Source organism: Dendropsophus ebraccatus, chromosome 1 (genome assembly GCF_027789765.1).
Source record: "Dendropsophus ebraccatus isolate aDenEbr1 chromosome 1, aDenEbr1.pat, whole genome shotgun sequence".
Lineage (NCBI taxonomy): Eukaryota > Metazoa > Chordata > Amphibia > Anura > Hylidae > Dendropsophus > Dendropsophus ebraccatus.
The window spans coordinates 132,788,522-132,811,983 of NC_091454.1; the positions used below are offsets into that span (position 1 = coordinate 132,788,522).

Here is a 23,462-nt window from a genome sequence, read left to right on the forward strand (position 1 = left end):
TCCTCACTACAGTTTTGATTAGCTTTCCTTTGTTAAGAAATAACAAAAGAGCTACACTGAATTAGCCCGGCACTAGGGTCAGTTGGACAATTAAGGTACAATAAACTATCATGGAAGATCCAGAGTTCAAAGTTTAATGCAATACTTTCTTTCAAAGAACATAGAGTTTCTAAAAAAATATATAATGTTGTTAATGATCCCATTGACTTAGACTAGGCGTTTTTAGAAAATGTTTGTCTAACACATTAAAATCCTCTGCTATTTGTTAACAAATAAATCACAAGCCTGCAAGTAGTATCATTAACTTAAGCAAGTTTTCTTCTCTTCTCCAAAACCAATTAGGATTTGGGGCGATATCAACCAGAGAAAAGCGCAGTATGTAATGACTAATTATTTTGTGGCAAATGTCTGGCAGGAGCAGACAGCAATGCTTTCAAAAGGGAGCACAAGTGGTTCAAAAAGAGATAGAGAAGAAATGCAGCGACCTAGTAGTAATGAGATTAATTCATCAACACCCAGATAGAAGCTTTCAAGCAAGTTCTGCAGTTCTACGTGCAATAGGAAAAGAACGGGATACTAAGCAATCAAAAAGCTTTGTGTGTCTTCAAACACCAAAAGTAAGCAGGACAAAATAGCACAATCTCCTAGCAGATGTTTGCCGATACATTAGTAATAAATTAGCAATACACAAAACGATATAATTATCTTTCTGGACATGTGCAATGTTCTTTCATTATAAGATTCACAAAATATCAATTAAACCTCGCTGTGATTTCCTAGCATGTGCAGCTTTCTTTTTACTTATTTTGAAGGCTTTTTAAATTACTTGGCCTATGTTATTATAATTGTCACTGATTGTGTGGTCATAACAATGGTTACACTCTATGAAACGACACATAGAAAAACAAGCTTTTTATTGTGTCAATACTAATTAGATTGTCACAGGATATGATAGCATAGCTTTATAATTATGACATCAACAATGGAATAGACATATCTTTTTATAGTTATTCATAAAGTTTTTGAAAAATGAATTATAGTTTATAGCAAATGTCACCAAAGCTGATACTAGGCTGCAGCAACAACAAGCTGCCATTATAATGATGTTGATCAATCCCAACCTTATTACCCTTATGATATGTTACCAGGATTGCTTTGAGAAACCTCTAGGCTAAAATGAACTCTTGAAGTTAAAGGGTTAAACCCTGTATTCTGAAATAATAATTCATATGATAGAATTTAGACAATGGTCAGACAGCATGAATGCCTTCAGGTTTGGATGCAGTGTTGCTAATAGTTTTCAGTGAGTGTCATGAATGTGCCTGGGATGAACTCCGTGCACCCCTCGGCTCGTGCTGCGCGGCTGAGATGGCGCTGATATTCAGTGTTTTGTCTTGTGCAGTAACCTGAACCCTGTCTGAACACTGGCCTATTTTTATCATGATGTTCAGTCCCACCCGTCTGCTGTGTGCTCTGGCTATTAAGGAGTTACACTGCTGCCAGTTCTGATCCGCAGGTGATTTTGTTTGGAACCAGGAGCCTTGTCCAATAGGGAGCTGGAACTGTCTCCTTGTTCCCTATAAGTGTTTGGCTGAGGCTCATTCTGGTGCGGTTATTGAGCTTGTCTCAGCCTGCTTCTGCCTCTGTTTAGGTCTGTGTTTATTCTGACTATTTTGCCTTGTATTCTGACTATCCCTGCTTGCTGCCTGCCCCTGACCATATTGCCTGATTATTGACCTTGCTTTTTGGATTGTGTTTTTGTACTGCGCTGCCCGATTGTTGTGACCCGGACTGTCGACCATTCTTTATTGTGTTTTGTCTGTCTGTCTTGTCTTTGTGTCCCACCAAGCCAGTACAGGGACCGCTGCCAAGTTGCCCGCCGCCATCTTAGGGCGGATTGCGGCAAGCAGGTAGGGACAGTGGGCGGGGTTCAGCATCAGGGCTCACTATCTTGTATTGTCCTGCTGTCCGGTTCTTGACAGAATAACCGGCCAAAAAAGTTATACTGCCCCCTCTGGTGCCATGGCTACTGTGGAAGATCTTGCTATTCGGGTGGAGGGGGTGTCAGGCCTGGTGGTCAAACTGGCAAACCAGATCACCCAGTTAATGGATTCTAACCTGGTTGCTAAGATGGAGGCTTTGTCTTGCCTGGTTGAAGACCTAACTAAACATGTTCAAGTTTTGTCTGTCAACCAGAATAATGCTTTGGTAGTGCCCCCAGTGGTGGAAAGGCCTAAAAAAACGGTCATGTTGCTCCCTGATAGATTTTCTGGTGATATGGAGAAATTTGAGTCTTTTAGGGGTGCTTGTATGTTATTTTTCCGGATCAATCACTTCCCTTCTGAGCAGGAGAAGGTTGGTATTGTGGTCTCACTGCTGCAGGGAGATCCTCAGGCTTGGGCTCTCAAAATTCCCCCTGAGGAGGAGGAATGGAACAGCTTGGAGAAATTCTTTTTGTCCCTGGGTACTATATATGCTCAACCAGATCATAAGGCATTGGCAGAGAATAAGCTACTCTCTCTGTCAGGGTAAGCGACCAGCAGAGGAATATTGCTCTGAGTTTAGAAAATTTTGTGTGGTGACTACTTGGTGTGAATCAGCTTTGAAGGTTTTCTTTAAGCAAGGATTGGCAGAGGGCATTAAGGATGCCTGGGTAGGTCACCCAGATCCTCCAACCGTTAAAGAGACCATGGCCTTGGCCATTAGTATTGACCGCAGACTACGTGACAGAAAGAAGGCAAAAGCAAACTCTGACCTCGTCAAATCTTCCGCTTCTTTTTCTGCTGAAAAACCTTTCCTTACCCCTGACATCTCAGAGGAGGAACCTATGCAGCTGGGAGTATTGAACATCAGGACAAGACGAGAATTTCGGAGACATCATTGCCTGTGCTTTTACTGCAGGAACGGTGGTCACTACATCAGCCATTGCCCTATACGTCCCCAGCGATCAGAACATCATCAGCATCCAGATGACTACCAGGAAGGTTATGTGGGCGCACAGGTAACCATTGGTGAAATGGGCATACATTGTTCCTCTGATAAACCTGCCATACCTGTACCTGATGTAAATGTCAATTGTGGTGATGACAACTCGGTCTGTAACTCATCTGTCTGTAACCCGGAGTCCTCCGCTGAAGAGTGGGAAATGGATAGCGACATTGATAGTGACATTCAAACCTGTGTGGTGAGAGGTAATTTTCCACCTACTCCTGATTTATATAGTGAGGGTCCGGTGGCCCCTCATAAAAGGGGGGGTACTGTCATGAATGTGCCTGGTATGAACACCGTGCAGTAACCTTAACCCTGTCTGAACACTGGCCTATTTCTAGCATGATGTTAAGCCCCACCCGTCTGCTGTGTGCTCTGGCTATTAAGGAGTTACACTGCTGCCAGTTCTGATAAGCAGGTGATTCTGTTTGGAACCAGCAGCCTTGTCCAATAGGGAGCTGGAACTGTCTCCTTGTTCCCTATAAGTGTTTGGCTGAGGCTCATTCTGGTGCCGGTTATTGAGCTTGTCTCAGCCTGCTTCTTCCTCTATTTAGCTTTGTGTTTATTCTGACTATTTTGCCTTGTATTCTGACTATCCCTGCTTGCTGCCTGCCCCTGACCATATTGCCTGATTATTGACCTTGGTTTTTGGATTGTGTTTTTGTACTGAGCTGCCCGATTGTTGTGACCCGGACTGTCGACCATTCTTTATTGTGTTTTGTCTGTCTGTCTTGTCTTTGTGTCCCACCAAGCCAGTAGGACATCTTAGGGCGGATTGCGGCAGGCAGGTAGGGACAATGGGCAGGGTTCAGCGTCAGGGCTCACTGTCTTGTATTGTCCTGCTGTCCGGTTCCTGACAGTGAGTATCAAAAATTGCAGCAACACTAAAGCAGCTCTAGAGACAGATCCAGAATGAATAACTTAGGCCTTATTCACATGTCCCATAATCTATGGATCCGTATTTCTGTAGGTTAGTGCACATTGTTGTCTATTGGGCTATTCACACAATCAGTAGATTACAAGGATGCAAACCAATGCTGAAAAAAAAGGACATGTCCTTATGCGGACCCAGAAAAAAGAAAAGCTCATTACTGATGACTGCAGTATAACTATACTTACTGAACATCATTTATAGATACAGGCATTGCCTTGGAAGAAAAAAGGGTGCATATGTGCATAGTGAGACTATGCATTTTGCTCAACGATTTTCAGCTGTTGAGCTGGCAAGCTGATATCAGCAGCCAATTAATTTCCCTCAGCCAATAATTAAGTAAGTTTTTAATTAGAATGAAGAATTTCCTGCTAGATTTGAGATGGGCTGAGCAATGAGATGTGTTGTGCAATGAGATGTATCCTGCCATAAAGCAGTGAAAGCCATTAATGCTCAGGGATTAAAACTCTCAAGTTAGATTTGACTTTGCAGGCTGCATAGGAAATCATTGCACCATTTGAATTACTTAGTATCTAGGGAATCATTATCATAAAGCATACAATATGTACTATTTGTGCATGTGTCTCTTTATCAGTATGTATCCAAGTTTATTTCTGAACAGGGTCCATATGTTTTCTTAATTTCTTTGTTGATACGTCGATGACTCCCCAGATGTTCTATGTCAGTCTCAGATGCTATACTCATCACAGAGCTGGCATCGCTTCATAAGCGTTTCTCACTTTCCAAATTCAAAGTTAACCAATAACAGACACACTATACATTGATCTACTATGTTAACACTCCCAGATCACTGAATGAGTTGGATGAGGCTGTCTTCAAAGTTGAACTATGATTTATCTAATAGCTATTAGCCAAATGCACTAAAGAGAATAAAAACTAGAATGAAAACATCCTCTATTACTTTAACTGAGTTTTCAGTCAGAAACATTTTAGTAACACACAACTAAATACAAAGCAGTCCATTGATCAAATAGTCAAAAGAGATCATCCCTACTTTATTAAAAAAAGCTTTGTAAATAGCAGACACATCCTTTTATTTTTTGGGGTTCAGTGTTATTCACGTCAAGGACAATACGTAGAGGGACATATGTATTGTGCACCAGTTGTGGTGTACATCAGTCATGCTTAAAGCATAACTGTCATTTGGAGTAACTTTTGACATGTTATCGATCTCAGGATTGCAGTGGGTCTCAGGAGTAAGACCCGAAGCAATCAGTAACTTTTGACATGTCTGATGATATAGGTGTCGAAAGTTACTCCAAATCACAGTAATATTTCAAGGTCTATCTGTATTTGCTACACAATTGCCCAGATGTACTAAAAATGCCCAATTCTTAGTGTAAAATACTAATAGTTTAACAATGTACCAGACTTATTGAAGTGTATCAAAGCATATCAGGCTTTTTAATAAATCTGTTGCTTTTTAGACTATTCAATTTTGGTGCATTTTTATAATAAATCTGTCCATGTGTTTCTCCCAAGGTCCATGTACTGAAATAGTGATCACTAAAGAGAACAGTTAGATAACTTCAACAGTAATCAACTAAAACTCATACTCTATGTATACTCTGTTACTAAAAAAAACACAAAGGAGAATAGCATAATAATAATAATAATTACTACTAGGAACTTACCTCTTCACTATACTTTCCAACATATGAGTAGATCTCTGAAAGTGCACTCATGGTGTTGAACTCATTCATGTGCATACGGGATTGCTCTGCCAAGTAAGCATTCATATCTTGGTCACTGATAGCTGGCATTTTGGCAATGTCAGAATAGTACCTGGAGATAAAATAGAAGTCAAAATTCATTAATTTAACATTAAAGGGATTGTCCCAACAGCGAATATCGTCATGGACAAGCACGTACAATTACTCTCTACATAACCCATTTTTTAAATAGTGATCCTCTGTTCTCTGTAGTATAGAGTGCCAATAGAATTTTCTTTCTGCCCTGTCCTTATATTACACGTCCACATAAAATCACAAAACCTAATTTTAATTAGAGAGCAACGAGATGACCTCATATTAAACATAGCTTATTGATAAAATTTCAGTAATCAATTTTTCGACTATGAAGATATGTCTCCATGTTGTGAATTTGCTGCAGATCTTGTGTAGATTTGTTGTGAATTAGGACTTCCCTCATGGAGTTTAATGAGAAAATCCACAACAAATCTACACTTGTGAACATTCGATAAAGTAGTTTTAACCCTTAGGGGACACAGCCAGTTTTCATTTTTGCGTTTTCGTTTTTCCCTCCTCGTGTATATAAGGCCATAGCGCCTGCATTTTTCCACCTAGAGACCCAAGTGAGCCCTTATTTTTTGCGCAACTAATTGTACTTTGCTATGGCAGATGTAATTTTTGCCTAAAATGTGCCGGGAAACCAGAAAAAAATTCAAAGTGTGGTGAAATTGAAAAAAAAAACACATTTCTTTTATTTGGGGGAAATGTGTTTTTACGCCATTCACCCTGGGGTAAAACTGACTTGTTATGCATGTTCCTCAAGTTGTTACGATTAAAACGATATGTAACATGTATAACTTATATTGTATCTGATGGCCTGTAAAAAATTCAAACCGTTGTTAACAAATATACGTCACTTAAAATGGCTCCATTCCCAGGCTTCTAGCGCTTTTATCCTTTGGTCTATGGGTCTGTGTGAGGTGTCATTTTTTGCGCCATGATGTGATCTTTCTATCGGTACCTTGATTGCGCATATATGACTTTTTGATCGCTTTTTATTACAATTATTCTGGATTTGATGCGACAGAAATTGCGCAATTTTGCACTTTGGGATTTTTTTGCGGTGATGCTGTTTACCGTGTGAGATCAGGAATGTGATTAATTAATAGTTCGGGCGATTACGCACGCGGCGATTGCAAACATGTTTGTTTATTAATTAATTAATTTTATTAGAGGAGGGGGTTTTGTGTTATTAAAAATACATTTTTCTTTTACTTTACACATATACTAGAAGCCCCCCTGGGGGACTTCTAGTATATGTACTCTGATCTCTCATAGAGATCCATGCAGTATAGTTATACTGCATGAATCCATGAGATCGGTGTTCTATTACTTTTGGCTGCTGCAGCCAAAAGCAATAGAATGCCGAGCCGGGATCAGCGCCATTACGGAGCAGACCCCGGCCCGGGATGGATGCGGGGATCGCCCCCCCGCAATCGCGCCGCAGGGGGGCGATCCCCCCACTAGACCACCAGGTATGAATAAAAGCAAGTATTTAGAAGCAGCTGTCAACTTTGACAGCTGCTTCTAAGTACTTAATTAGCGGGCACGGCGATCGGACCGTGCCCGCTAATAGCCGCGAGCCCGGGCTACACGCGGCACCCGGGATCGCGGCAGTTCAGAGGGTGGTCGCCGCGCGACCCCCCTCTGAACTCCCATAGCGGCACGAGGACGTTCAATAACGTCCTGGTGCAGCTATGGGTTAAGTAGTAGTCTAAAGGTTCAGTATTTTAGTAGATTTCTATATTGGGCAACATAGACAAAGGCTATGTTCACACAACGTCAAAAATAGAGAAAAAGCGGCAGATTTTCATATTTAAAATAACGTCCGTTTTTGCCGCTATTTAACTGACTGCAATGGCAATGCATCGAAGTTAATGAGAAAACGGACATCCAATGCACACAGTGTATTAAATAACGTATTTTTTTGCCACGGATGTCAAAATAATGAACACGATCATTATTTTCGGACGTATTTTGCAAACAGTGGACGTTTTTTATTAGTTGTTCACACACAATTTTTCTTTTGTCACTGTTCTTTCTCCGTCTTTACTATTAAATTCAATGGACTTTTCAATTAAGCTGCATCCAAAGGCCAATTAGTAATCCCAAACTAGAATAATGTACAAACACCAGTCATTGCACTAAAGGAAGGCCAGAAAGCTAAATAACGTCTGTAATTTTAGCCTCAAAATAACAGACTTCATTTTAAACGGCACTCAAAAGACGTTGTGTGATCATAGCCAAACACTGTTAGGTAAATACACAGAAGATAGTAGATTTCTTTATAGCTTCTTGAGATCGCCTGGATACATATTGGAAAATAACAATAAAGGTATGTATTGTTTTTCTCCACTGCAAACTCTTACATTCATTCTGAGAATGTCAACACTAGATAAAGGGATTTCTGTTGTATCCTTGGATATTTGGGCTTCATTGTATTTTATCCCCTAAAGATTTTACATCTTCTGACTCATTAAGGAATGTTGTATTCTCCATGTCCTTCATCCCTCATGTAATTCCAGTATAAGCGGACGTAGCATGATGAAGGCAATCAGTCATTGCCATTCACATCTGTGCTTCGCTGTCAACTAGTTAATTAGACTCAATAATTTACATATTTAATTTCTTCATTCTGACATTCTGTGCACCAAAGAAGTCAGCAACATGATACATGATTTTATAATTAGGAGCAGAAGTCTGATACTAGAATAGCTGACAGGTGTCCTGTCGACATCATAGTAATACCTGCTGAGTATAGTGTAAGAACATACCAAGTTCCACTGGACATGGGCTAGATAACAATGAGTGAAGATGTTCCATATTTAATTTACCATACATTTTATGAAATTACATATATGAAATATGGTACAATTTTGAGATTCTGATTAACATTTACACCAGATAAAATATACAATTTTGTTTACATATATTTGCATACAGCTTTGTTAAGAGAGGAGGATGTCCTTATTAGATAGGTTAAAGGTGGTCACACATTTTAAATATTCTCCTCATACTCATGACTGTATGGATAATGTTTATGTCTTTTTTAGAGTGTGTTCACACATAGTAAGTTCACAGCGAACTTTATGCTGCAAGTATTGCTGCAAATCCGCTGCGATACTTGGTGCCATTTTAGTCCATAGCCCAAGACTTCTAGAACAAAAGGGTCAGGCGGTAAGCATCCAACATTCCCAACCCTTCTCGCAACCAACATTATCTGTTGGTGGAAAGTCAGAAGGCAGTCATACAAAGCTTTGGCTTTCTAGGCATGATGACAAACGACTGCAACGATCAACCAACATTGTTCATGTCAGCTGATCGTTGCTTTCTATTGCACGGGACGATTATCGTCTGTAGCGGCCAATATCAACCAAATATGTCCGATAATTGTTCTGTGTAATAGGGCATTTAGAGAGGCGGCTGAATTTGTCAGCACATGGTGTTGGCTTCAGCTAATTTTAGTATAAGGTGTATGGACACCTGATAAAAATGGTATGAAATCACTGGAATCTTTTGTGCAAATATTTAACATTTTGCCCTATTTTTTTTAAGCAGACGAAGCAAGACTGCGTTCAACAATACCAGACATCTAAACTGTAATCTGAAACTATGTAATGTGATACTACAATGCATCATTGGTGGTCTTTTATAGGACTGAATATAAACTTTTAAAGACCTTTCATGCCCCTCAAAAGTAAAAATGACAGCATACCCTTATTGACTGTGGCTCCCTGATTATAAGTATTGTATTCTATTGCCCATGAGATGGGCCTCATGAGATCATGCTGCCAAAGCTGCACTGATACTGTACTCACTGACTGGGCACTCAGATTACTCAGGTTAATGCATTTTTGCCACTGGACAGTGGAGATCACCCAGTTACATAGTTGATAACGTTAAAACAAGAATTCCTTCCCAACTACAAATATGTCCGTAAGAATAAGGTTTTTTTTTTAACATCCATCTACAGAAATCTGGTACCCATAACATGTAATAATATAGCTCACATATATCAATCTGTCTGAACATAAAACAGTTTCTTTTCATGATAACTAATCACTATGTAAGGGTTTCATTTCTCAAATTGATTTGGTAAAATGAAAGCTGAGCTCTGATTGGCTGTTTTTTGTTTTCAGTTTGATAACTTTACATAATTTTATGTTTTCCAGAAAGTAGTAAATGTATTCATTAATTAACAAATCTGGCACTGAAAGTAACTAAGTGACTGTTGGGAAATGAGAAAATAAAAAATAAAATTATGCAATCAGGTGACCAAAAAAAAAAGTATGGTGTCAGCTTAAAGGTCCCCATATACTTTCCACTTTGGCAGAAGGTCCCAATCGGCAAAAGATTCAGTGATCAGTATAAAGTATATAGGGGCATCTTGACACACGGACAAATGGAGATGGAGTTAACTCACTAGTCCCCATAGAAGACACAAGAACAGGCTGAGCCAAACATTTCTGTGTATGGGGAGGATAACTGTCAGCTATATCCTTTAGCCATCAGCTATTGAAGGTGTAAAGCCGTCTAAAGTTTTTAAATAACATGACACATCTTCTTTAAGCCACATTTGTTCCCAGCACAACTATAAAAATCCTATGTAAGCTCTAAAATACTAACACAATTTATAAATTCTTATATGGCAATTAAAAGTCTGCAAATTCATTTGTATTCTGCAAAATACCACAGCGAATAAGTCCAATCCGGAATTAGCAGGCTGTACTCTAATTCTGTGATAGCTGGTACAGGTGGGGGCACAGCAGCTCGAAAAATCACTATTTTCTATTTCAATGTAAAACATAATTACCGCCAACTGTGAATTCCTCATTCAATAAAAAGTCAGATCAAATACAAGGCACTATGCTAAAACTTTTCCTTTTTGCATATTAAGAACCTTTAATCAAAATGTAAGGAATGAATCTCAGCGGGCAAAAAAAACAGCATTGCACTCGCTAGCAATGGTATGTGCCAACACAATATGTTTAATACGGCACCAAATGTTCAAACAATTTCTCAATGTATTAAGCATACAAGAAAAGGAAGGCAGATGGGTTATCATCATGTTATCTCAGACACTTTATCAGACCAGAAGTTCACAACATATGTGCAAGAGGAACATCTTTTCAATATGTCTCTACACACATCCGTGTAAGTCAGGAATACACATCTTGAACATGGTATTTACTTGATGCAGCAGTCAGCTCTGATGGACAGAGAGGACCAAATAGATTTGTTACATCAGAACTCTGTACACAGAACTTAAAGGGAAACTGTCGACTGCAATTCATGTTCCAAACAGCTGACAATGTTAGATAGCTGTTAGCAAGAAGATACATGGTACATTTCATATATCTTTCTGTGATTTCAGAATGTAGAAAAATGCTTTAAAGTGTCACTGTCGTGAATTTTTTTTTGCAGAAATCAATAGTCCAGGCGATTTTAAGAAACTTTGTAATTGGGTTTATTATCCGAAAAATGCATTTTTATCATGAAAAAGCAGTTTGAAGCTCTCCCCTCTGTCTTCATTGTTCTCCTATGGAGAGAGCTAAAGAAAAGACCAAAACAGGACAACAAAGAGTTAATCTACAAATCCCTCACGGGATATCTCCTGTGACAGTCACCAGTGACCTGTCTGAACTCGGATTACAGCTGTCACCCAGCTCCGTGCCTGTAATCCTCTGTTATCTGCTTTCTGCTGCCGGCTAACTCCCTCCTTCCTCCTCCCCCCTCCCCTCTCCCTAGAGCAGACAGGGTACGTCTCCTGCAACAAGTCACAATTTTCAGATTTTTCAGAGTGGATGAAAAAGAGGAAGGAGGGGGGGGACCTGGGAAAAGGCTTTTTACATACAGATAATGGCAGATTTGGCTAATAAACCCAATAACAAAGTTTCTTAAAATCGCCTGGACTATTGATTTCTGCAAAAAAAAAAATACGACAGTGACTCTTTAAGTATATAGTATGAAGAGTCAAAGAGTCTTTCCGAGCTCCTGAAGTGCAGCAAGCTGTAACACCTTCCCTGTCCTCCTCCCATATCTGATCCTACTTAGGCTTTAGGTGTCAATCAAGCAGGAAGGGGGGGGGGAGGAGGTATTCCAGCTTACAGCTATTCAGGAGCTGGGAAAAGCCTCTTTGACTCCTTGTGCCAGGGAGTAAAAGAATTTCTTTATATACTGGAAGCACAGCTGGATATATGAAAGGTAACACATGTCTGCTTGTTCTAACAGGTATCTGATGAATTATAATTATAGAATTATACAGATTCACTTTAACCCTTAGACGACCCAGGGCGTATAGTTACGCCATGGAAGTCTGTCCCCAGACGACCTAGGGCGTAACTGTACGCCCTGGGTGTTTCTCCCGCTATGAAGCGTGCTCCGGAGCGGAGCGCGCTTCACAGCAGGTGGGGGTCGGCTGCAATCAGCAGCCGGGACCTCACCGGCAATGACACGCTGCAGCGATCGCGCTGCCGCGTGTCATTAACTCCTTAAACGCCGCGGCGTTTAAGTGTGAGTGACAGGGGGAGTCCCCTGTCACTTACCGATCGGGACCCCCGCAGTGTGACTGCGGGGGTCCCGATCGGTAAAACGGACTGCCGGAGGTCTCTTACCTGCCTCCGTGCGGTCCGATCGGCGATCTGCTGCACTGAGCCTGCACAGGCAGGCTCAATGAGCAGATCGCCGATAACACTGATCAATGGCCTATGGCATAGCATTCATCAGTGTAGAAATCGAACTAATCTATGTACAAGTCCCCCAAAGGGACTTCAAATGTGTAAAAAAAAAAAAGTTAAAAACACTATTACACTACCCCAAAACCCCTCCCCCAATAAAAGTTGAAATCACCCCCCTTTCCCATTATATAAATAAAACATATAAAAATAAATAAACAAATAAACATATAATATACCGTAGCGTGCGTAATTGTCCGATCTATTAAAATATAACAAGCGTCATTGCGAACGGTAAACGGCGTACACGAAAAGGGAAAAAAGTGCGCGGATTACCGATTTTATGTTACATTATATATAAAAAAAAATTAATAAAAAGTTATCAAAACGTCCGATCTTCACACATATGGTATTAATAAAAACTAGAGATCATGGCGGAAAAAATGACACCCCATACAGCCCCGTAGGTGAAAAACTAAAACCGTTAGAAGCGTCACAATAGTCCCATTTTATTTATAATTAATTGCCAAAAAAAAGGATTTCATTTAAAAAAAATATATAACATTAGAGAATCTGTGTAACCTGCATATGGTTGTGTTCGGACTGACCTATAGAATAATAGTATCATGTCGCTGTTACCATATAGTGCATTACGTAGACACAGGAACCTCCCAAACGTTACCATATTGCATTCTTTTTTGCGATTTCACCAATTTATATCTTCATAAATAATATATTTGGAATTCCATCATACATGTTATGGTAAAATGAATGACGCCATTACAAAGTACAACTATTCCTGTAACAAATAAGCCCTTACATGGCTTGTAGATAAAAAACTGAAAGTGCTAGAGCTCTTAGAAGGGGAGGAGGGAAAAACGGAAACACTAAGATCAAAATTTGCGCGGTCCACTGGGTCATTTTGGGCCTGGTCCTCAAAGGGTTAAAGGGAATCTTTCAGTTTTAATTCATGTTTTGAACTGCATACACTGTTAGGCCATGTTCACACAAAGTATGTTTAGCATAAATGGTGGCCGTTGTTGCATTTTGCAACAATGGCCATGATTTATGCTAAACATACGTTGTATTGGAATGAATGGAATCCCGACTGAAGCGTATACTCATAGTATATACTCCAGACAGGATTCCATCCGGCCGCACGAAAAACTAAAATGTTAACTTTGTGCGGCCGCTATTCATTGAATAGTGGCAGCACAGAACATGTCAGTTCACACAATGGAGCGCACGGCTCCAGCCACACGCTCCATTGTATGTAGTGATGAATTAGGATGCTGGCGCACACGTTGCGCCCACATCCGAATTCACCAGAAATAAAGTTATACACCAGATAGCTGTTAGGACAACATAACATAGAAAAATGGTTTTATTCCATAGTACAAAGTACTGAAGATGCTTTCTACGCCCCTAAATTGCTGAGGGGTGTAATGCTGTCTCGCTCCCTTTTCTATCCTTAACTGTCAATTAGAAACTGAGCCAAGTTTATAAATCTTTCACCTGTGCTCCGCATACAAACTGTGTAAAAGTGTGAGATTTGGAAGTAATGCTCAGTTTCCAGCTGACTTTCAGTCAAGTAAGCATAGGAATGCAAGGGATGAAGCATTAAAGCCCTTAGCACCTCATGGGTTTGGAAAAGCTTCTTTGACTATTTTGACTAGAGAATAAAATATTTTTTCTATGTTATGGAAGCACAGATCAATATTGAAAGGTACCATGTGTCTCCTTAACCTAACAGCTATTTAACAGTGTAAACAGTTTGGAATGTGAGGGGTGGGTCTTCTGATCCACTAAACAGAGGAAGGATGGTTTATAGCATTTATATACACAAATCATTTTCTATCTAGGAAGTGTCTACAACTTACCTTTCTACCCAGTTCTTATAACTTGGGATGTCCTTGGCATAAAGAAGTTTGTTAGAAGGTGAGTCTTTCCCTAAACGGTGCTCTGAAGTTGAGCATGAGTCCATAAATGTCTGTGCCACCACGGAAAGACACGCATCTGTAATGCTATTCTTGTGGATGTCAAAGACAAACTGAGGGTTTTTAATGACATTGACCCAGAACCTCAATGGTAAGCTGCCATGAGAAGGAAAAAACAAAACAAAAAACATTGATATCAAATATTGTACATTGTTAATATTTTATATAAACATATCCTATATATAGGAAGAAGTTTAATTTTATACATTTATGTTGTAAAATTGTTCTTTAGTATTAGTATTTAGGGACCCCCCTTGAGCCTCAAAACATAAAGAAAATAAAAACAGCTAATTGCACTATATAGCCTTTAAAATATATAAATTTACATAACACTATGTTATGGAAGCAAATCAATACTTTATTAAACAAACCTTATCCTTTTAAAAACACATTAAAAACATTGCAATGTGAAGGCCATAAAGAGGAACAATAATAGTATAGTAGTAGAATAGGGTGTGCGCAATAGACAAATGAGGAGCCATATTGTAGAAAAACGTATATAAAGCCACATTACTTTTGTCTTTTTGGGGGGCTACAAAAAATGACAATATGTAATTTGCAAACCAATTTAAAAAATAAATAAATAAATAAACTACTCAAAAAAATTAACATTTTTTTTAAACACAGAAATGGCCCAAAATAAAATGCACTTAATTTTTATTATAGCCATAAAATAAACTACATGTGTACGGACAGACCTCAAAATATGGTATGATATGATATGTAAGCAGATACGTGACAGGTGGGAAGAGGAAAGCTCCAGTTTATGAATACACTAGACTTTTGCACTTTATGCCAACACTACAGAACAGTGCACATTCCAGGTCAAACCATGGGAGGTCTTGTGACAATAATAAAGGGCAAAATATCATAGTAAAATAGGTATTTTTTATCTAATAATGTGTACCATTAGGCTGGGTTCACACTATGTGAAACACTAGCCGTTTTGGAACCTGGCCGGGTCACAGAACGGCCAATGTTAGTGAAGATCATCCCTGCTGCTACTGCAATACTGACCGGATGACCTTCATTTGTGCTGAATTGGGATGCGGACTCATTTGTTGTGGAGCCGCAGGACCTGTCAGGCTTTTTGTCAGTTTTTTGGGCGGCTGCTAGCGATCCCCGCCGGAGTGTATACTATGTGTATACACTCCGGCCGGGATTCCATAGAAGGCAGCACAATATCAATTTCCTATTGATCACGGCCATTGTTGCAAATTGGCAACAGCGGCCATAATTAATAAGGAACTTACATTGTGTGAACATAGCCTTAAAGTCTATGAAAAAAATAGTCTGTGCATACATTGTAAAAAAAAAAAGAAAAAACTTTTTTCTTACATTGTGTACATGGACTGCTGTTATTCCATAGACTTTAATGCATATCCAGACCCATCATATGATCATTGTGCCTCATGATCATGAAAGCATGCATCACTTATTAAGATTGTGTCCCATAGGGCCACTACACTGGCTCAGGTGGAACCTGGCTCAATACTACAGGGTCCTTTAAATGTGGTTTTCACAGATGTGACATGTGTCACAAAATATAAACAGTTTAGAATTTAATCAGGAAATCAAGAATATGTCATAATTTTTTTTTAAACTGTGAGGCTATGTTTCCTTGTTTACATAACCAGAACCTAAACTGTCTGGGCTGCAGTGTGATCAGCATTATCAGGCACGTCAGATTGTTTATAATAAAGAAAGACTGTTGCTAAATCATGTTTTGCCAGCTGCTGCTTATCAAGCTCAATTTTTAAAAAACACATGCAGTTTTTTAAATGCCCTTTCTCAAATGCAATGTAGAAACACAGCCTAACACTCAAAATATAATCTAAAATATAGTGTGCAGTGTAGAGATGAGAAAATTTACAGGAGCAGCACGGAGGGGCAGTGAGTTAAAACACAGCAGGCTGATGAGCGGATTTCAACCTGACATTAACCCCTCAAACACTGCAGCATTTGGGTGAAGGTGACAGGGGCAGCTCCTGTCACTTACTGACTGCGGGGTCTTGATAATTTTCCCTGACTGCCTCTAACCTCTCAGTAGTTTGATCTTCAATCTTCTCATAGAGTCTGCTTCAGGCACACTCTATGGGAAGATCACAGATAACAATTATCAATGCTATGTAATGGCATAGCATTGACCAGTGTTAGCAATCTATTGATTGCATCTAATAGTCCCCTAGGGGGAGTTAAAAAGTGTAAAATAAAAATTAAATGCTTTTAAAAATATGCCAAAGCCCCTTCCATTTTGTAAATAAATCATGTAAAAATAATTTAATAAACATATTTGATATTGTCGGTGCATTTTATCATATCCAATATTATTAAGGGGAGATATTTGTTGATATTTGTCATTTTATGTCTAATAAATCAACATTTAAAACAGTTTTTATTATTATTCTTACGTTTTTGCTTTATGTCTTTATATTTATCATAAGGTGACAATTGGTTTAACTAGCATATATATATATATATATATATATATATATATATATATATATATGCATTATGTATTTTAGCCCTGACCTTCATTACTTCTGTGAACCACAAGTTGCCCGTTGCATCCTACTATCCAACCTGTTGGTATGAGCTATTATTATCAGGGACCTTTTAGATCTGCACTGTACAGATAATAAGCAGAAGCAGAAATCTAGGCGTGTGGGATTCTTCCTGTCCCCAGTGACACTGAGCTGGATCTGTACACAGCAGTGACATGTACACACAGCCTGGGCACCAATAAGTGTCTGACTAATGAAGCATTAGCATATTATTAACATTATCTGCGCTTTTAATCTCAAACTGATTGCAGCCACTCAGGATAAATGAACAGGAGGTTTATTTAAAGGGGTGGAGGGAGGGGAGAGAGGAAATGAAGAAATGATCTCCTTGCAATCAGATTAAATTAACTTTGAGTCACTTTTTACAGACCTTCTCATCAATGAGCCTGTAATCCAGGCATCACTGAGCCCTTGATCATTGGAGAAAATACATTGTCACCCTCAATCACCAAGGGAATGATGCTGGGTTTCAGCGAGATGTAGCTCTTGCATAACTAAATATAAGCTAACAAATCACGAGCTCCACTTTGACAGTCATATAATATGCTTGTGAATAGATGTGTTTCAGAACAATTGTAAATGAATCAATATGATTATACAATGTGTATAAACAATGCTACACACAAAAAAGTTACCACTATACTGCTTGATATGTATGTGCCAAATTCATGAAAGTGTCTAGAGAAACACCCAAGACAGGACTTTTGTCTATTCACTGTGCATTTGCTGCATTTATTGAAGGTTCATAGGCTCCTGTGTCTTGATCGCTTGAATGTTTCTGGTGTGCATGCTAAATACACACCACAGTGTGAAATCTGCAGGAAAATCTACATGTATATAAAAGTCCTATTTGGTGATTTCTCATGGCTCAACATAACCCCAAATCATAAGGTTACTAGGTCATCAAAACAGCATGGGTTTGCCATACTATGGTGGGAGATGTGTCCATGTGTGGTCACCCAGTGGTTGCAGTCGGTTTAACCCTTTTAAACCTAGGCCAAAAATGGCATTAAGGACCAGAAGTTCCTATTTTATTGTTTTCATGACATATTGTACTTTAGGTTAGTGGTAAATTTTGGCCATTATACAACTTTCTTGTGAATAATACCCCCATTTCATTAAAAAAAATAGCAAAATTTGTTATTTTTGTTTATTTCACTATATTGTATAAACCAAAACATCACGTGCTGTCTGAAATAAAAATTCATCTTTATTTTTGGAAGTGCTATCTTCTTGCATACTTTAGATACACAGAAAGATGGATGGCTCAGTCAAAGGAGTGGCAAACATGGGAGTTTCGTCCTGGCGCCAGTTCACACTGTTGCCATGGCCGTATGTCCAGATCCTATGCCTTTCCGCGTTGATGTGGGATTCCCTGGTAAGCCAAGAGATGGCATCACGTTGCCTCGCTACATCAGACAGGGTGCCTTGGGTCATGTGACTCACTAGTTACAAGTATACTTCCTGTTACACCACTACACTCCCGATGTGTGTATGGTCTTTTCTTTATCCTCAAAACAAGCCTTTCAACTAATGAATTAATGTATTTAGATTTAAAGACTATTATGGCTATTTGCCTACATGAAATTTCAAGCTAAACTTTTAAATTTACGGGCACTGAATCTAGACACTGCTCTGTATAAGGTCACGTGTAGGAGCACAATCACCTGATATATGTAAATCACTGGGGATGTCTCAGAACAACCCCCGTGATCCCTAATCACAGCTGTAATCAATGTATGATTTGTATGCACCAATCACAGTTTTGAAGTTTGCTATAAAAAGCACACCTATGTTTCACTTGATACGCTTTAAAATGGCGGCGAATAGCTGCTGAAATGTTGCGTCTGTATGCTGCACTTGCTTGTTGAATAAACCGCACCTTTTGAATTCTACCAAGGAGTGCTGTGGACTTTCTCCTGTTATCTATCTATCTGTCTGTCTGTCTATCTATCTATCTATCTATCTATCTATCTATCTATCTATCTGCCTTTGTAATTTTTTACTTACCAATTGCTCTTCCAGGTGTGTCGTACGTGAGGATCATGAATATTATGCTTGTCTGCTTGTTCATCCAGGAAATCAAACATATACTTAATGGCAAGAGGAAGAGCACTACCTCTATGTGCTGTGCTAAATATGGTTTCAAACAAGTCATCCACAAATTTCTGTAAAGTGCCCTGTGAACAAAATATACTGTTACTTTATGTTTGTTTGTTTTTTTAACATTGAATTTTGCAAAAATAATAACATCAATGTAACTAGTACAATAAATAACACTTTACTTATGGACATAAAAAGTGGTTTAACCCCTTAAGGACGGAGCCAATTTTTGTTTTTGCGTTTTCGTTTTTTCCTCCTTGTGTTTAAAAGGCCATAGCACTTGCATTTTTCCACCTAGAAACCCACATGAGCCCTTATTTTTTGCGTCACTAATTGTACTTTGCAATTAAAGGCTGAATTTTTGCATAAAGTACACTGCGAAACCAGGAAAAAATTCAAAGTGGGGTGAAATTGAACAAAAAAACACAATTTTTTTTTTTTTTTACGCAATTTGCCCTGGGGTAAAACTGATTTGTTATGCATGTTCCTCAATTCGTTACGATTACAAGGATATATAACATCTATAATTTTTATTGTATCTGATGGCCTGTCAAAAATTCAAACCATTGTTAACAAATATACTGTATGTTCCTTAAATTCGCTCCATTCCCAGGCTTATAACGCTTTTATCCTTTGGTCTATGGGGCTGTGTGAGGTGTCATTTTTTGCATTGTTATACAGCAAAGATCAATGAGATCAGCACTCGAATGCTTTCGGCTGCTGCAGCCGAAAGCATCTGAGTGCCGAGCCGAGATCAGCGCCATTTTGGCCGGTACAGATGCGTGGATCGCTCCTCTGGGACAACGTCCCGGAGGAGCGATCCACCCCACTAGACACCAAGGAAGTGCTGGATCCGGTAATCGGATGCAGCTGTCATCTATGACAGCTGCGTCTAATTACTATATTAGCGGGCACGGCGATCGGACCGTGCACACTAATACCCGCGGCCCCAGGCTACACGCGGCACCCGGGACTGCGGCGGTTCAGAGCGGGGTCGCGTGGGGACATATGACATATGGGTACGTCATATGTCCCTAAGAGGTTAAACCAGGAAAATATTTCTACGCAATATGAAATGAGAGATGATGCACTTACAAAATGTAAATGGCTAGTTTCACGCAATGTCTTTTTGGCTGTTTGACAGACGTCTTTTTGAACGCCCGTCATTTTGAGACCAAATAACGTCCGTTATTTTGCAGCAAAGCCTGTGATTTCAAAATAACGAACATTATTTGGACTCAAAATGATGGGCGTCCAAAAAGATGGCCATTGAATAGACAAAAAAAGACATTGGGAAAGATTTATCAAACTGGTGTAAATTTGAATTGTCTCAGTTGCCCCTGACAACCAATCAGATTCCATCTTTCATTCCTCACAGACTCTTTGAAAAATGAAAGGTGGATCTGATTCGTTGCTAGGGGAAACTAAGACAATTTTACTTTACACCAGTTTAATAAATCTCCCCCATTGTGTGAACCTAGTCTCTGACAAGCCTTAAGGCTGTGGAAATGCATAATGCGGGAAAAATATACCTATCGCTTCTGTACTCTATCTGTCTTCACTATTGCTGCTCAGCCGCTGAGATGATCAGCAGCTGAGATGGGACACGGCTGCAGCCGCTGACTGGCTGAGGGGAGACTCTGCTCAGCCAATCAGCAACTGCAGCAGTGTCCTGCCTTAGCTGCTGATTGGCTGAGCAGCAATAGTGAAGATAAATATAAGAACAGACTGGTAAGTATAATTCCCTGCTCCCCACTCCAACAGAGCACGGCTTGGTGTAACCCATGGGGCCCAGACTGTCGCTTTTAAGTAAACCAGGTACTCTCTGCTCTGATTATTGTTTTCAATGGGGCTGGTTAAGTGAGTCGAAGACTAAAGCATTGAAAAATGCTCAACTCAAGTAATGAGCACTCAAGTATTTTTGTGCTCAATCAACTTTAGACAAATCCTATGTAGTTCAGCTATTGTCCTTTAACACTTACATGTTAGCTTTTATTCTAGTGCATACAATGTAACTACAACAATAGGAGATTGAGTGAAACAAGTGTGTCGGCTAACTAGAAAAACTAAAATAAAATGGTAATCCAACTGTTTTATGAAGATGAAAACTAATTCTTGGAAGCAGCAAAGGAATAATTTAATCAAACTGGATTATGACAACACCTGCTTGCGTTATGCAAGTTTTAAGGATATGAATATTCTAGTTCTGAAGACACCTGCACTTGGTGAATTTCCTTTGCATACCTTCCAGCAAACAACACAAATATCTAATATTTTTAATTTGCTGGGATATGGAATATGGCAATATATTTAAAACAAGTATTTGGTATATATTTCAAAGTTCTAGGCTATGTTCACACTAAGTAAAAATAACGTCTGTCATTGGCACATTTTAATTGATGTCAAAGGAATGCATTGAAGTCTATGGAATGACGGCCGCCCATTGCAATGCACTAAATAAATGTCATGTGAACATTAGCCCTAAGGAGTTTAGAAAGACGTTCACACAGCGTCAAAAAAAGAGAAAAGGCATCTGTTTAATCTATTTAAAAAGACGTCCGTTATTGCCGTGATTTAACTGACTGCAATGCAATGCATTAAAGTCAATTAAATAACGGACTCTAATGCACACAATGTATAAAATGACAGAGGTTATCTCTACGGATATAAAAATAATGATCATGTCAATTATTTTCGGATGTCCAAATAATGGACGTCATTTTAAAAATTATGAACGGAGGAGAAAAAACGTTGTGGGAACATAGCCTTTGAGACAAGTTTTTTTTTTTTTATGAATGTAACTACAGCTTATTTAAAGTGAAGTTCCTAAGGTTTACCTTACACTAAAAATACCTTTCGAGATGTCATCAGACATGTCACTGCTGAGAATTGTTCTAATCATAAGATATAGCCATGGAGGGATCACAGCAGTGCGATCAACTTCCTGGCCAGCAGCTCATTCCATCAGCATTTTTCCTAACAGATGTAACTTTACAATGAAGACCTATGAACAACTGATGGCATCACATCTTGGTTATTATATACAAAATGCTTACAAAAAACTATAGTCAGAGAATCACTGTTCCTAAGCAAACCTCTAGCTCTTTCTCTGAAGTATAGCAGTGTCTGACCTTGGTTGCTCCATTGCATTGGCAAAAATTACATAGTAAATTTCTGAAAATACTAAAAGCTCAATTGGCACAATGACTGCAAAGACCAAGGCTTCGAGAAAGGCTTAATATATGACATAAACAATGATAACAAAGGAGCTTTTATAAATATACAAATATAGATAAACAATATTATGTTAATCATGTTTTTAAATACACTGTCACATCAGTATGTTATTAGATATGGAATGAAATATTTACTTTAATAGCACAGTCATGCATTACTAAACCTACCTATACCTAAGGATGAACCCCACTGTTTTCCAACATGTTGTACATATACAGTACAATGGTTTCCTTTAAAATGGGATGCCATGCCAAAATGAGATGTATGTGCACTCAAAGCAAAGGCCCCTTTAAAGGACAACTCAGGCCAAAACTATTTTTTAATATGTTATTACTTACGGAAAGTTAGGCAAATTTGTAATGTACATTAATTATGGAAAATGCACATATAGGGCTATTTCCCTTAATTTAGTAGATCAGGGAGACTTCACATTCTCTAAAAAACCGTGACGTCACGAACCGGGGGTGTAATTACAATGGAGTGTCCAGCAGGGGCGCACTATATATAGAAGTCAATGAGTACCATTGACTTCTATATATAGTGCGCCCCTGCTGAACACTCCATTGGAATTACAATGGATGTGTATTTAATTGTGATATACAGTGTTTTTGATTGAATAAATTTATGGAATACTTTAAGAAGCAAGTGTCCTTGCTCCCCAAAGTAATCCATAAATGTATTTAACCAGTACATTTTGAGGGCACCGAGCAGGGAGGGAGAGAGGTGCCTCTACCTCCCCCCTCCCTCCCTGCTCAGTGCTGCTGCCGCCACATATACACAGTACTATTCCTCCCATCATCTGCTCATAGTATGAGCAGATGATGGGGGAATAGTACCAGGGCCGAGTTCCATCACCCGTAAGCCCGCCCGTCTCCCATCATTTATGAGCAGATGATGGGAGGAATAGCACTGTGTATATGTGGCGGCAGCAGCACCGTGCAGGGAAGGAGGAGGGAGGTAGATGCACCTCTCTCCCTCCCTGCTTGGTGCCCTCCAAATGTACTGGTTAAATACATTTATGGATTACTTTGGGGAGCAAGGACACTTGCTTCTTAAAGTATTCCATAAATTTATTCAATCAAAAACACTGTATATTACACTTACATACACATCCATTGTAATTCCAATGGAGTGTCAAGCAGGGGCGCACTATATATAGAAGTCAATGAGTACCATTGACTTCTATATATAGTGCG

General features: G+C 39.1%; 1 protein-coding gene across 1 annotated transcript in view; it reads right to left on the reverse strand.

Annotated features, from left to right (window-relative positions):
* PLXNA4 (plexin A4) overlaps positions 1–23,462 on the reverse strand; it is a 614,893-nt gene that overhangs the window by 7,810 nt on the left and 583,621 nt on the right. Inside the window, exons 29-31 of the mRNA XM_069979087.1 lie at positions 18,937–19,106; positions 14,246–14,458; positions 5,575–5,725 (exon numbers count right to left, since the gene is read on the reverse strand). Coding sequence (XP_069835188.1) covers positions 5,575–5,725; positions 14,246–14,458; positions 18,937–19,106 — 534 coding nt within the window. The remainder of the gene's footprint in view (positions 1–5,574; positions 5,726–14,245; positions 14,459–18,936; positions 19,107–23,462) is intronic.